The sequence below is a fragment of the Scleropages formosus genome, chromosome 17, assembly GCF_900964775.1.
Source record: "Scleropages formosus chromosome 17, fSclFor1.1, whole genome shotgun sequence".
Taxonomy (NCBI): domain Eukaryota; kingdom Metazoa; phylum Chordata; class Actinopteri; order Osteoglossiformes; family Osteoglossidae; genus Scleropages; species Scleropages formosus.
In genome coordinates this window covers 24,108,488-24,121,492 of record NC_041822.1, presented here as the reverse complement: position 1 = coordinate 24,121,492, position 13,005 = coordinate 24,108,488, and the positions used below count along the sequence as shown (strand labels likewise).

The following is a 13,005-nucleotide window of genomic DNA, read 5'->3' as shown; positions in this document are numbered from 1 at the left end:
TGTGCACAGAAGTTGAAAATAAGAGGAATAAAGTGTAACTGGAGACACTAATAAATACTGTATATGACTTTCGGATGTATAAACTGTGTTACCGGTGTAAAACCGTGACTTTTCTGTTCGTTCAGGAGTTGGAACAGAGGAATCTTATCGTCTCTTCAAGAGTGGAAATGGATTCACCGGCCACTTCCAGCCCCAAAACCCTAGTAATAGGCAGCACGTGGCATAGTGGTTAGAGCTGCTGCTGAGCACTCGAAGGCTCCAGTTTGGAATCCCACCTCTTGCTGCAGTGCCCTCGAGCAAGGTGCTTACCCTGCTATGTAAGTGGGTAAATAAGTGTAAGTTGCTCTGGAGAAAAGCACCAGGTAAATGTAAGAAACCAAATAGAGCAGTGGTCTTGAACACTGTCCCAGTACAGTTGATCAGCTTGGTTTCCAAATTGGACCGTTCATCATATTTCCCAGTTTACTAATAAAGAATAAATGTTTTCACACTAGGGGGGTGCGGTGGCACAGTGGGTTTGACAGGGTCCTGCTCTCCAGTGGGTCTGGGGTTCGAGCTCTGCTTGGGGCGTTTTACGATGGACTGGCGTCCCGTCCTGGGTGTGACCCCTCCCCCTCCAGCCTTACGCCCCGTGTTGCCGGGTTAGGCTCCGGCTCACCGCGACCCCGTATGGGACAAGCGGTTTCAGATGGTGTGTGTGTGTGTTCACAGCAACCCCCCACCGCCCCCCCAATTCTGTAGCGCCTGGAAGTTGAAGGTTCTGTTTCAGGAGAGCCTCACATTGCGCCCTCGGTCGCTAGAGGGCGCCCCCGACGACTCCCGCGTCCGCTGGAAAGGCTCGTCCCTCTGCGCGCTCCCGAGACTCGTGTGAAAGTTCCATGCCGCACTGCACTCGGCTGGCGCGGGCTCGCTAGGAAGCGCTTCGAGCTCGAGCAGAAGGACGATCCCCGCCACCCCCAGCGGACCGGACCGGACCGGACCGGCTCGCGCCGTTGCCATGGACGATCTCGGTGAGCCAGTGCGGGAGCGTCTCGCGGCGTTCCGCGCGCAGTTTTGTGTCCGTCAAGCGGAACGCGGCGGGTGTGTGAGAGCGGTGGTGGTGAAGGAAGGAGGAGGAGGAGGAGGAGGAGGTGGGGGGTCCCCGCTGGACACAGAGAGGGTCCCCAGTCTGGACACGGGTGGGAGGCCGCTGGGAAGGCTGGGTTCACCGGGTCTCCGGTGCGAAATGCAATTCAATCTGGATGAGCGGTACCGGTTCTGCAGCAGCGACGACGACGACGATTATTAATATTATTATTACTATTTTTAATTTAGGATGCTCGCTTCGGGTGTTTGTCCCACGAAGCATTGCTGGGGGTCCCCGCGGGAGTTCTGATGGCTGTCACACAGATGCGGCCACTTCTCTTCTTGCTGCTCATTCCATTGCTGATGAACAGAAGGTTTCCTGTTCGAGTCCCTGCCTGTAAACCTAAACTACTAGTTAACGGCATGTTATGTTTTTAATGATCGCTTACGTCGTTCATAACCACTTAGTTACCACTCAGACATGACTTAAAACTCCTCACCACCCGGCGCGCTGAAAGCTAAGGACTCGATCCATGTGAAATGAGTCGAGATCCGCAGCCTGTCCGTTATACCCCAAATAGTGTAAATTTACCCTCCGTTATTTGCCCCGGTCGGCGTGTGGGGCTTTTCATTGGCCAGTTTTGGGTTCCTTTGGCTGATTTACTTCGTTTAAAACGGGTTTAAAGAAAAGCTGCGACGTGACTGGCCGCTTCCCCAACTTGGCTACATTGTATCCAGAAAAGAGCGCTTCGCTCTCTCTCTGATGTGGCGCTTCCGTCCCTGAAGCCTTTGATCTTTGGCGTCTTTCTTGAGTAAAACTCGTGTTTAATCCGTGTCGCCAGCACTTCATATTTACCTCTACGGAAGGAGTGAAATACCTTGTTTAATGCTTGTCACAGATTTTTTTTTTTTTACCACGTTCTGGTGCATTAATACTACAGTAATTACTATTTTATATAATAAACCTGACGTTTATACATAATAATCGGTCTGTTGTGTCCGCGGTTGCTGTTGAGATGTGAAATTATTTTTGCTATTGTCTCTTATTCAGCTTTTATAATATATTTTTACCTGTGACTTTTATGGGGGGGGGGCATCTTTTTGTGAAGTTATAGTTAGTACCACAGTTGTTGCCCATAGTGTTCAGTGTCAGTGCTGCTCTCTCCTGTCCCCCGATGGTGGCTCTTGTGACACCTCTGTCCTCTGGATGTCATGTGTCTCATCCTCATCTAACTGGACTGTGGCCGGGGGGTGGACACGTTGGGGTGTGAAAGCAGCTGTAATTTTCACCTTGCTTACCCTGCACATCAGCCCCTCAAAGAACACATGTATAGCTGGGTTTTACCCATCTGGTTTTTTAGGTTCCTGTGTGTACAGGTGCGAGGGCTTCAATTCCGCGCACATTGATTTAGTTTGGCCTGCTTCTTTTGTCCTGCTGATGCCAAAAATACATCCCATACTAAGTGATTACTGTCTTCAAGCAGTTTTATTGTAGAGTATTTGTAAAAAAAATGAGTTCATGTGCTCTCGGTGTGTAGCCGGCATTTGTCAGGGAGGATCCTCACAGGATCACGGGTTCAATTAGTCACCCTCATAGCTACTCCTGTCAGTCATCCAGAGCCTCACGTTGGATTCAAGAGAAGAGAATAATGTGTGCACATTATAAAAGGTTCATTACCCCCTGCAGCTCTTGTTTTGTTGCCTTCTACTTGGGATTCCCCCGGGACTGTTCCTTATTCTTTATGTGTCCCCTGTGTGATTCCTTTACCGCAGTAAGCCCCACCACCACCATCAGATTAGTCCTGGTCTTTTTTTTTTTTTTTAAATTGGATATCATTTTGCCCATTTTTTTTCTTTTTCTAAGCTTTATGTGGTTAAATGCTAGATGGTACGAGGTGAAAACTGACCTGCTCACTTACAGGTTTAACAAGGTTAATGCAGCGTTATATCACCAAAGCATTTTTTAAATTCCATTATTGCCATTTCATCCCTCTGAGTGGAGTCCAGAAACCGATCCGCTCGGGTTTCTGCGAGAGGTGGCTGGCGCGATGAGCAGCGAGGGCCGACCCAGGAAGCGCTGTTCTCATGGACGCGGGCGGTCAGGGCAGGGGGTCACTGGAGGCTATTTCACTAGAATTAAGACCGAGGAGCCCTTGGATCAAGTGCCAGATTGCACCCAGCTCTAGTACCTACGGGAAAGGTGCCCTAATCTGAATTTTTTGTCACAGATATCTGGATGTGCACTTGCTCCTCAACTTACAAACACCATCGGGACCAGACATCTGTCTATAACCCAAAGTGTTTGTAACTCCAGAGCCACTGTTATCCACAAAGTCACAGTCAACAAAAGCTTTATAATACTGATGTCCCTCAATTGATTCACCGGTTAGGTTCTGTAAAAATTCTCAAATATAGAAATTAAACATACTTTGTTAGATTCACTTTAATATGTTTATTAGCTTTGAGTCACCTTGAAATTAATACGTATTTAAAATGATAACGTTATAAGTATAAATATTTTGTTTCCATAAACTCCTGTTCAGTGCTGGTTGCGGACAGATGTTCCCACAAACGTGCGCAATGTTCCTCGTTGTGTTACTGATCGCCGATTCAGAAATGCCAGAAATAAGCTGTAAACACACCGATTCAGTTTGTATGCTCTTAATGGCTGTCTGTTGGCTTGGCAGGTCAGCAGAGACTGTGTTTACTCCACTGTAAACAGAAATGTTACCAAAAAAAGAGAACAATGCAATTACATGAAAAAACGAAAAAAGTTTGTATCTTCGAAAATTCGTAACTCGGAATGTTCATAACTCAAGGCTCTGTCAATGGCAACTGCTTTTGTGTACAGTAGGCTATATGCTGATGCCAATTTGGCTGCTGTTTTGGAGGGTGCCTTGTAGGCCTTCAGGGATGAGTGTGTCCATCCACACAAGGAGCCCCCAGTGCTGCCCTAAAGGGTACGGGCAGAATCCCGCTCCTCCTCCCGCCTGTGGGACCTCCGTCAATCTTGGAACTTGTAGTATTTTTAGCTGGAGGGTCTTCTGAGCAGCACCGAGCACCCCTCCCCAAACCTCTGTCCGTGCACCCGCGTTTATTCCTGGAGTGCCCCTCCGAACCATCACATGGGGGGAAAATAGAGATTTTGCATTCTGACACACACACAGCATCTTGCCGTTTCCATCAGTCCACAGTTTAGGGGCCTTGGTTTATTGAGGAAACGTAATCATTTAATCTGCAAAAGCACAGACAGTTGAGTCTTGAGTGACAGCAGGAAAAATGCGCAGCTTGTCCTTCATCGGCAGGTGAATAATTCGTTACTCGCTATTGCGCTTTGAACAGCATCTGATTTTCTGCACATGAGAAGTTTACTGCAGTCTTACTTCGCTGGTGTTTGTGTCATCATAGTGATGATTTGTGTCACTCGGTAACAGTGACCTGTGACACCGCTGGGCGTGAAACAAATATTTCTCCAGTTATATTTACTGAATACTTCTCCAGTGTTCAGTTTTACCTCCATTTACAATTGTGGGGTGATGGACGGGTAAAACCTTCAGTATTTTGGGGGCCAAAATGGCTTAAGTGTATTCTGAGACATGTGATAGTTATATTTACATTAATTTAGCAGACTTTTTCTCCCAAGTGACATAAAGGGACCACTGTGTATTATTTGACACCTTTATCCGTGGTGACTTAATGTTAGATACACCACGGTAAACTGCTTGCAGTCATGCACACGTCTGTACAGCAGAGCAGTGTAGCACATTCATACATTCACACTATGGACAATCATACTTATTTATATTAATAATGAATAATTTACATTTCTATTGGTAAATAAGCACACAGCTTCAGTCAGTATCATTTTTCCTTTTTTTTATTCGCCAGATACTGACTTACTGGTCAAAAGAAGTCGAAGGACACCGAAAACGTGCAAATTTTATCCATTGTGATTAATTATATACGGTTTAATTTGATCATAGAGGGTAAATTATTTAATCGGTTCTGTTACTTTGCTGTCTAGTCTCCAAACAATAAGACGATTGTTATATTATGTTAATAATCGCACTGCTGTAATATTACGTAATATCACAGTATTAAAGTGAAGTTGGGGATTAAGTTTTACACTGATATTGGTTGCTTTGTGACTTGTTTACCTCATGGTGTTCATCTGCATAGTGATACCAGCTATTTTAAAAAGTAAGGTGTCAGTGGTAAACGCAGTACTACTCTGTAAATAACTGTTCTCTAGTGTTACAGGCTACTTGTTGAAACTTCATATGGCCACTATAATTAAAACTCATGTTTTACCTATAAACCTGTCAGTGTGCGTTTTCTGGGGGAAAACGACTCCAGCAGTGCGGTACTGAACTTTACCGTGTTCTTGTGTGCTGGCGTGGGTAGCACTGGTGCCTCGGCGCTGTGAGTTCGAATCCGGCTCGGTTTGCGCGAAGTTTGGTTTTTCTCCCCGCGTTCACATGGGTTTCCTCCGGGCGCTCTGGTTTCCTCCCACAGTCCAAAGACATGTGCCTCTACTGTGCTGAAGAGGGAGACCCACATTTCCCTGAAGATGGTACACAAACAGAATGAGAACAGCCTGTATATGTAGAGCGATGTGATTCAGGTGCATTAGTGCCTAAGATGCCTGTAGAGAGAATGATAGTGTGTGTGTGTGTGTGTGTGTGTGTGTGTGTGTGTGTGTGTGTGTGTGTGTGTGAGAGAGAGAGAAAGAGATATTGCCCTGTGAGGACCTGGTGTCCTCTCCAGGGTGTACGCTACCTCACACCGCATGTTTTCCAGGATAGGCTCCGGACCACCGTGACTCTGCACTGGACAAGCGGATATTCACAAAAGGCTCCGTATGAATTAATTAACCGCCTGGGTCATTTTCTATGCAAATTATCTCTAGAAACATGTGACTTCCTGAAATTGACCCCGTGTTTGAGTCGAAAGAGCAGTACAGTGATACTGATCTCATGTGGGCTAAAATGACGCACGTGACCGTGTTTACCGCGTCCAAACCCTCTTCCTGTGACACTGCACCGCTATTGGCTCATCGCAGAGCTTCTCACGGCCTGTTGGTTTACACCGCTGAAGAACCACGGTGCCATCAGAAGGCTGCTGATACCGTAGTGGTCCCGGGTATTGCCTTCGCATCTATAGGTTGCAGGTTTGAATCCTGCCTCCTGCTCTAGTGTCCTTGATCAAGATACTTACCCTAAACTGATATAGGAACAATTACACTGTTTTACCCATTTATACAGCTGGGTTGGTACCTTACCATTGTAAGTTGCTTTGGAAGAAAGTGTTGGGTGAAAGAATAAATGATGAGTGAAAAACTGCAGAATTAAGCATGTGCCTTCGGAGGGGGGCGGGAGGTCAAAGGTCACTAGCCTGAAGATGTGAGAAGTAGAGCGGTGTCGCGTCCTGCTGGGATACGCTTTACTCAACTTGTGTGTCATTTCTGAGAATCACCACGCTGGTGGAAAGTATGACGGACAGTAAACAGTGTAGGTTGGGGTTGAGTCCCTAGAAGGAGCTGGGCACTTACACCCGAAGTGTACTGCTCTGGGGGAGGAGGCCTCGTGCTGGAAAAGGATGTTGTTTGCTTTGCTGCCGGACAGGGGCCTTGAGGTGTGTGCGTGCGTGTGTGTGTGTGTGCGTGTGTGTGTGTGTGTGTGTGTGTGTGTGTGTGAGCAGTGTGATGCCTTTGCCTGTACTCTGGGTTAGCACAGTGGTGATGACAAGCGCTAAACACAAAGCAGACTGGTGGGGGGCGGGGGGCGATTGCCACATTCCTCGCTGAGCCGCGAGATGCGTCACCCGTTCGGGTTTTGCTGGTAAACAGAGCTGCCCTCCGGGTTCCGGACGCCTGGCCGACGGTTTCGTCGTCCTGGATGTGAATCCGGAGCGGTTCTGGGTTCAGCTCCTCGCCCCTCAAAGCTGGAACCTGCAGCCAACGGGCAGCGGTGACGTTCGTCCCGTCGGGCATCGTGGGACCCGATGTCGGTGCACGCGTTGCCCGTAGACCACGGCGGCTCTTGAGGACACATGTCAATTTTCTGTGGAATGTACACGGTGTCCCACACATGGCAGCTGCTGTGTGTTTTCGGCAATCTGTCCCCTCGTGGAGCCGCACGCTGAACCAGTCTACTGGCGGGGACAAGTCCAAAGGTGCATGGCTGGCACCACTCTGGCCTAACTTGGACCTGGTCCAGACAACTGGACTGTCAGACACTCCGGGTAGGGGTCAGTTGGGTGTGCAAGGTCTCTGTGTGTGTGTGTGTGTGTGTGTGTGTGTGTGTGTGTGTGTGTGTGTGTGTGAGAGAGAGAGAGAGAGAGAGAGAGAGAAAATCCCTCACCTGTCCAGCCTCGGTCCATTTACATTTATTAATTTCACAAACTCTTTTCTCCAAAGTGGTGGACAACTCGCAGTCTACGAAAGGGGTCATTCAGTCTTTTTTGAATGTGGGAGGAGGGATTCAGCAGCTTTGAGGGACCAAGGGAGTTCTTCACCACATTGGGGCCAAAACTGAGAACTGATGGGCTTTCGATTTTGGACCCCTCTGAGTAGGACCATCAAGCGGCCGGAGGTGGAGGAGCACAGTTCCTCATCGGGTTCTGTCTGTGTCCCATGAAGGTGGTTGACCAGTGAAGTGGACCAGGGAGGCTGGAAGAGCTGTTCTTCAGCGCTCAAGTCCTTTTTGCCCCCCCCCCCCATTTTTTTTCCCCCTTCCACTGATTCTGACTGTCCTGAGCAAACAATGGAGAATTCCAGCTGTGGAAATGTGATGGGTGGACTTTTAATGTTTGTGGGAGGGGCATCTTTCCTGCTTCAACTGAGACCTGGTGCTTTTGTGTTGTGCTGATGTTCCAGTAAAGGCAGGAAATGGGACATTAACACAGGATCACAGAAACCCGCCCCCCCACCCAGCCCCCCCTTCCTGACTATGATTCTTGGCACGCAGACAGTACTGATTGTTTTCTAGGTGGACCAGGGCAGTGTTTCTGGAATATTCCAGGTCAGCTCTGTCACCGCCCCCCCCCCCCCCACTCCCTCTGCCAACTATGGAAACAGAAGGGAACTTCAGCTGTTTGATCTGCAAAAACCCCCCACCCCCACCCCCCGAGGGACAGGCCCACTGGGGCAATTCACCTTAGGGAACTTACACTCCGCAGTGTGCGATGCGGGGCCGCGCGGTGAGCCGTGAATTCTGATGTCTCTTTCCGAGGAGACTGCAGACCATCTGCTCTGCTTTATTAATGCACGAGTTGCTAATTATTAATACGAGACTCTCTGCCCAGGACCCGTCTGCCCTGGGGGTCTCGCTGGGGGGGGGGGGTTTGCGGGACATTCGACTTCTAAGTTTGGAGGTCAAGCAACACATGAGGTTTTCATTTCTTCCACAAGTAACTTGACTGGTTGGATTGATTGACTGACTGACTGGTTTATTGCTCAAAACCGGGACACTGGTAACATAGTTGTTACAGCTGTGGCCTTTGGACCCTGAGGTCACAGGTTCAAATCCCACCTCCTGCTGTAGTACCTTTGAGCAAGGTACATATCCTGAATTGCTCCAATTAAACTACCCAGCTGTGTAAATGAGTAAATAATAAGTTGTTTCAGAGAAAAGTGTTGGGTAAAAGTAATCAATTTATTGATTGATTGACTTTGAGGGATGGCTCCAGAATCACAGTTAATTCCCACAAGTGCATTCACTGTAATCCGTTCATCCGGCATCACGTTTATGAACCCAGCTGAGGCCCTGCGATCTTCACGACCCCTTACACGCACATGTGTTTATGCCTCACGCTATTTTTATATTCGTTACATGGGTGGACCAGCAGCCGCTGCCCTCGGACTTTAAGGACCTGGGTTTGAATCCCACCTCATGCTGTAGTAGCCTTGAGCTAGGTACTTACCCTGAATCGATACAGTAAAAACTGCTATGTCTGCATGGCTGAATCATCATTATATCATTAACATATTAAGGCAATTTGTAGAAAGGCATCAGCAAGATGAATTAATGTAGATGTAGAACAAAAATAAGCGTAATGTAGCTCAGCTTCCGGCAGAGACGCTTTTTCATCCTGCACACTTTTGAGACGCACAGTATGTGTTGCACTGAAATTCTCAGCATGCAGTCCGAGATATGATATTGCAGCACTTCGCTGTGTGGTAATAGAGTATCTTTGTTGTTGGAACTTTGAAATATAGGAAGTAAGATTACGTCAGAGCGTAATGACACATCCTGGGCAGGAAGGGAGTGTGAAATGCGCTGAAACCTTCATGTCAGAGATGTTTATTGCAGCTGGACATGGAGCTGAACATGTATTGTTATTTTGCCGAATATAAATTTAAAATATAATATAATATAGTTTAAAATATAAATCCCATCTTCATCCATCGCCTTTCACCTGGATCCTCGGCACCGCTATTGACTGACCGCTTGAGGAGGTGACTCCGCCCACCTGCTGGGGGCGCTCTGGAGGTGGAGGGAGATCCATCTCCAGCTGGCCCCCAGGGGGGCTTCTTCAAAGGCTCTTCGGCTGCATTTCCATCTGAACCCAGCAAACAGACCTGGGGACGAGAGCTGAACTGACCTCATTTAATGCCACACCGGGCTCGTTAATGGGCGGTGAATGTAGCGGTCGGTCATCGATGTGGGCGGGGCTTCCAGCGGCCAGTGAGCGTGAGAGTAGGTGGTAAAGGGGAGCCTCGCAACGGTGCGGAGTGTATGGCGCCGCTCCCCTCCCTCCGGAGGAATCCCGTCACGTGGTCTGTGGTATTGAGCGGTACCGCAGTGCCGCTCATCGCGAAGGGGGCGGGGGAGGGGAAAGGAGGGGTCACGCCGTCATCCTACCTGCGCTTCCACGGGCATTGGTTAACGCAGCTGGAGGAACACGTCAGTCACGGCAAGCCCCGCTGGTCCAGCAGCAAATGCGAGATGAAAAGATTTATGTTTTTTTCATCTCCGTGTGATATTTTTGGCCGAGCGAGACGCCACCTGCAGCCTGACACCAGGCGCGTCAAAGGCCAGTAATGCGCCGCGAGCCCCTGACATTTGTCCCCACGTGGTCTCCGCTGCTGCGGGTTCTGGCTGGGACTGGCCACCAGCACTCCCACTTCCACCTTCCGGGATGAGAGCGGGCCTCCTGGCTCTGGTGTGTCGGGGAATGGGCCGCGTTCCGAAGGTGCGTTGTGAGCTCAGTGGGTTTCAATGGTCAAAGTGTGTGTGTGTGTGTGTGTGTGTGTGTTCTGTGGGCTCAACCCATCCCCACCCGTCAGGCTGATTTACTGGCCTGCGGGGGTGTGCTTTTTATTTTGGGCTGAGTGATCTGAATGGGTTGGAGGGGGTCCTCTATGTGAGACGCGAGTATTTTTAGTGAGATTCATTTCTTTAACACACCGCCCCCCCCACCTGGCCCCCACCAGCCACTTTTGTGGGATCCTCGTGCCCTTTCCCACCTACCCTGCTCCTGTCATCCTATATCCCATCTCTCCCCGTTAGCTTTGTTCATGCCTTTTCTTTCCCTGGATCCCCCCCCCCCGCTTCCCTCCGCTTTTCGTTCCCGCGTTTCTGCCTTGCTCCCTACAGCTCCCTTCACCCTCCCGCCCACCTAACGGATATAAATAACCCCCCCATGGCGACGGGGTAGAGTTACTTCTCTCTGGCTATAAGGGAGCCACAGGGGGAGGGGTTCACAGCCCCTCTTACTCCACCTCACCACCACGGCATCGTTCCCCGGACCACCAGGGGAGCGGAACCCTGAGAGTTTACTGTTACATCCCCCCCCCACCACTTGTAACCCCCTCTGCTTTAGTGGAGCTTTAGGCCTTCCCTGTACCAGGTGGGCTTTGGACCGTCTGCGGTATCATTTACCAGCCTGTTTAGACCCTATGATGTACCGCACGTGAGGCGTGTTTACTAAAACCAGGGGGCTTCGCTCACTCGTAACTGGACTGGGTTATTAAAAGTGGGTTTCACAGAATCCACCCGAGGGCTGTGTTCACCTGGGGAGGTGGAAAACACCAGGTGAAATGACACTGTGCTTACCCTGAACTGATACAGTAAAAATTACTGTGCTGTATAAATGGGTAAATCAGTAGTACAAACCCCATGTTGCAACTCCTCTTGGAAAAAGGTGTCTGATAATAATACACACACATTGTCTGAACCGCTTGTCCCATACGGGGTTGCAGGGAACCGGAGCCTAACCCGGCAACACAGGGCGTAAGGCCGGAGGGGACACACCCAGGACGGGACGCCAGTCCGTCGCAAGGCACCCCAAGCGGGACTCGAACCCCAGACCCACTGGAGAGCAGGACCTGGTCCAACCCACTGCGCCACCGCGCCCCCTCTGATGATAATAATGATGAAAATAATAATAATAATAAACAATACGCTTTTTCAAAGCAGTCACACTGCATAAAATGAAATATTTTTCCTCGCATCTGGTTCCCAGTTTACATTTTTATTTCTCATAACTTCTGCTGGGGTTGGGTCTGCTGACTGTGACTCCAGCACTTAGATGGACTGTTTCCCACCAAACATGAGCAGCTCCATCTGATTTGAATATAAAGTGAAAATATGAAGTAAAAGTGCCGAACCGTGAGTCATGCCCTGCAACGTGTTTTGGATAAAATGACTGCTGACATAATTCCTATTGTGTATTTGTGGCCATATTGTTCATGAGGGGCGTTAAGCGGTAACATGTGCTGCTTTGAAACACTCCAGGCGCTCTGGTCCGCAAGGGGAAGTGGTTCATTCGTTGGTGCTTTTTTAACACGGTGGCACCGGATGGGGCGAAAGACGCTCGTCTGCGCCAGAAATGGACTCGAGGGAAGTATTACAGCAGATAACAATATATTGTAACGACCCCGCGTTACTGTTTTAGGAGGGAGTGTGTGTTTGAATGTAAATAGTTGCATTATGGGAAATAATGTTAAATGTGTGTGTAACCACTGGGGGCACTTAAAGGGAAAATGGTAGGGTGACCGTGTCTCCCAGGGTATTAAGGAGAGCTTAGAGGTGCTAAAGCAGGCTAGGAAGGCTCACTGTAAGTGTGGGTCCTGGAGGAAAAGCGGTCCTTGGACTGGGAGTATTATTTCCCTTGTGCTGGTGTTTGAATAAATTGTTCGTTATGAACGCTGCTTCCGCGTCCTTCTTCGTCCTGTCAATATGTTGTTGACTTAATTAGATACAATGATGTCAGTCGGTCTCAGTTGACTTTGCCAGATGGTTGTGGTTACTTCTGATAGAAGGGAGACGGTTGTCTGGGGATCTGTCACCTCTCTTCTTCCAAAGGATTTTGGGCTGAATCCGTCTGCAGTCGGATTAGGAGCGTCATTCCCAGGAAGTGTGGGGTTGGACCGCTGCGGTTGTCCCTGGGTCATTCGGTGGTCTGCGTAGGTGCGGAAATGGCCACCTCTGTTCTGCTAGAGAATGACAGTGGTGATTGAAAGTGGGGTCCCCGGAGGACTAAGGTGTAATAAAGAGGACGGCGGTCGTCTTGAACCCTTTGGGGTCGATTTGGGTCAGGGTTCCACCAGCTGCGACACAGAACTGCTGTGATCCACTCGTATCTCATAACACCCTCCACAGCTTCTGGTCCAGACCATGGTGGTAGTCCACTTGGACTGTCTGGTGTCCCAGCGTCCGCTGTCAAGCCTTTTCACCTGACACAGAATACCGCGGTACGAGTCGTTTGATCAGCCGAAAAGTTCCCTTGTCTCTTTCCCTTGGCTTCCTGTAGCTGCCTGTATCAAGTTCAACATTTTGGTTACTGTGGTCTACAAGATGGTCAAAGGATTTGCTCCCTGGTACTTGCAGGACCTGGTCGCTCCTTACACCCCAATAAGAGCACAAAACCAAACTCAAAAGTCCACAAGTTCTCAGTTTTGGCCCCAATACTGTGGAAGGAAATTCCTATGTGCCT

General features: G+C 49.2%; 1 protein-coding gene across 3 annotated transcripts in view; it reads left to right on the top strand.

Moving 5' to 3' along the window:
- Positions 1-792: 792 nt before the first annotated feature.
- The window catches only part of pxnb (paxillin b), a 37,000-nt gene continuing 24,787 nt past the window's right edge, over positions 793-13,005 (top strand). For all 3 annotated transcript variants that reach the window (XM_029259374.1, XM_029259373.1, XM_029259372.1), the window contains exon 1: positions 793-1,010. In XM_029259374.1, coding sequence (XP_029115207.1) covers positions 998-1,010 — 13 coding nt within the window. In that variant the 5' untranslated portion in view covers positions 793-997. The remainder of the gene's footprint in view (positions 1,011-13,005) is intronic.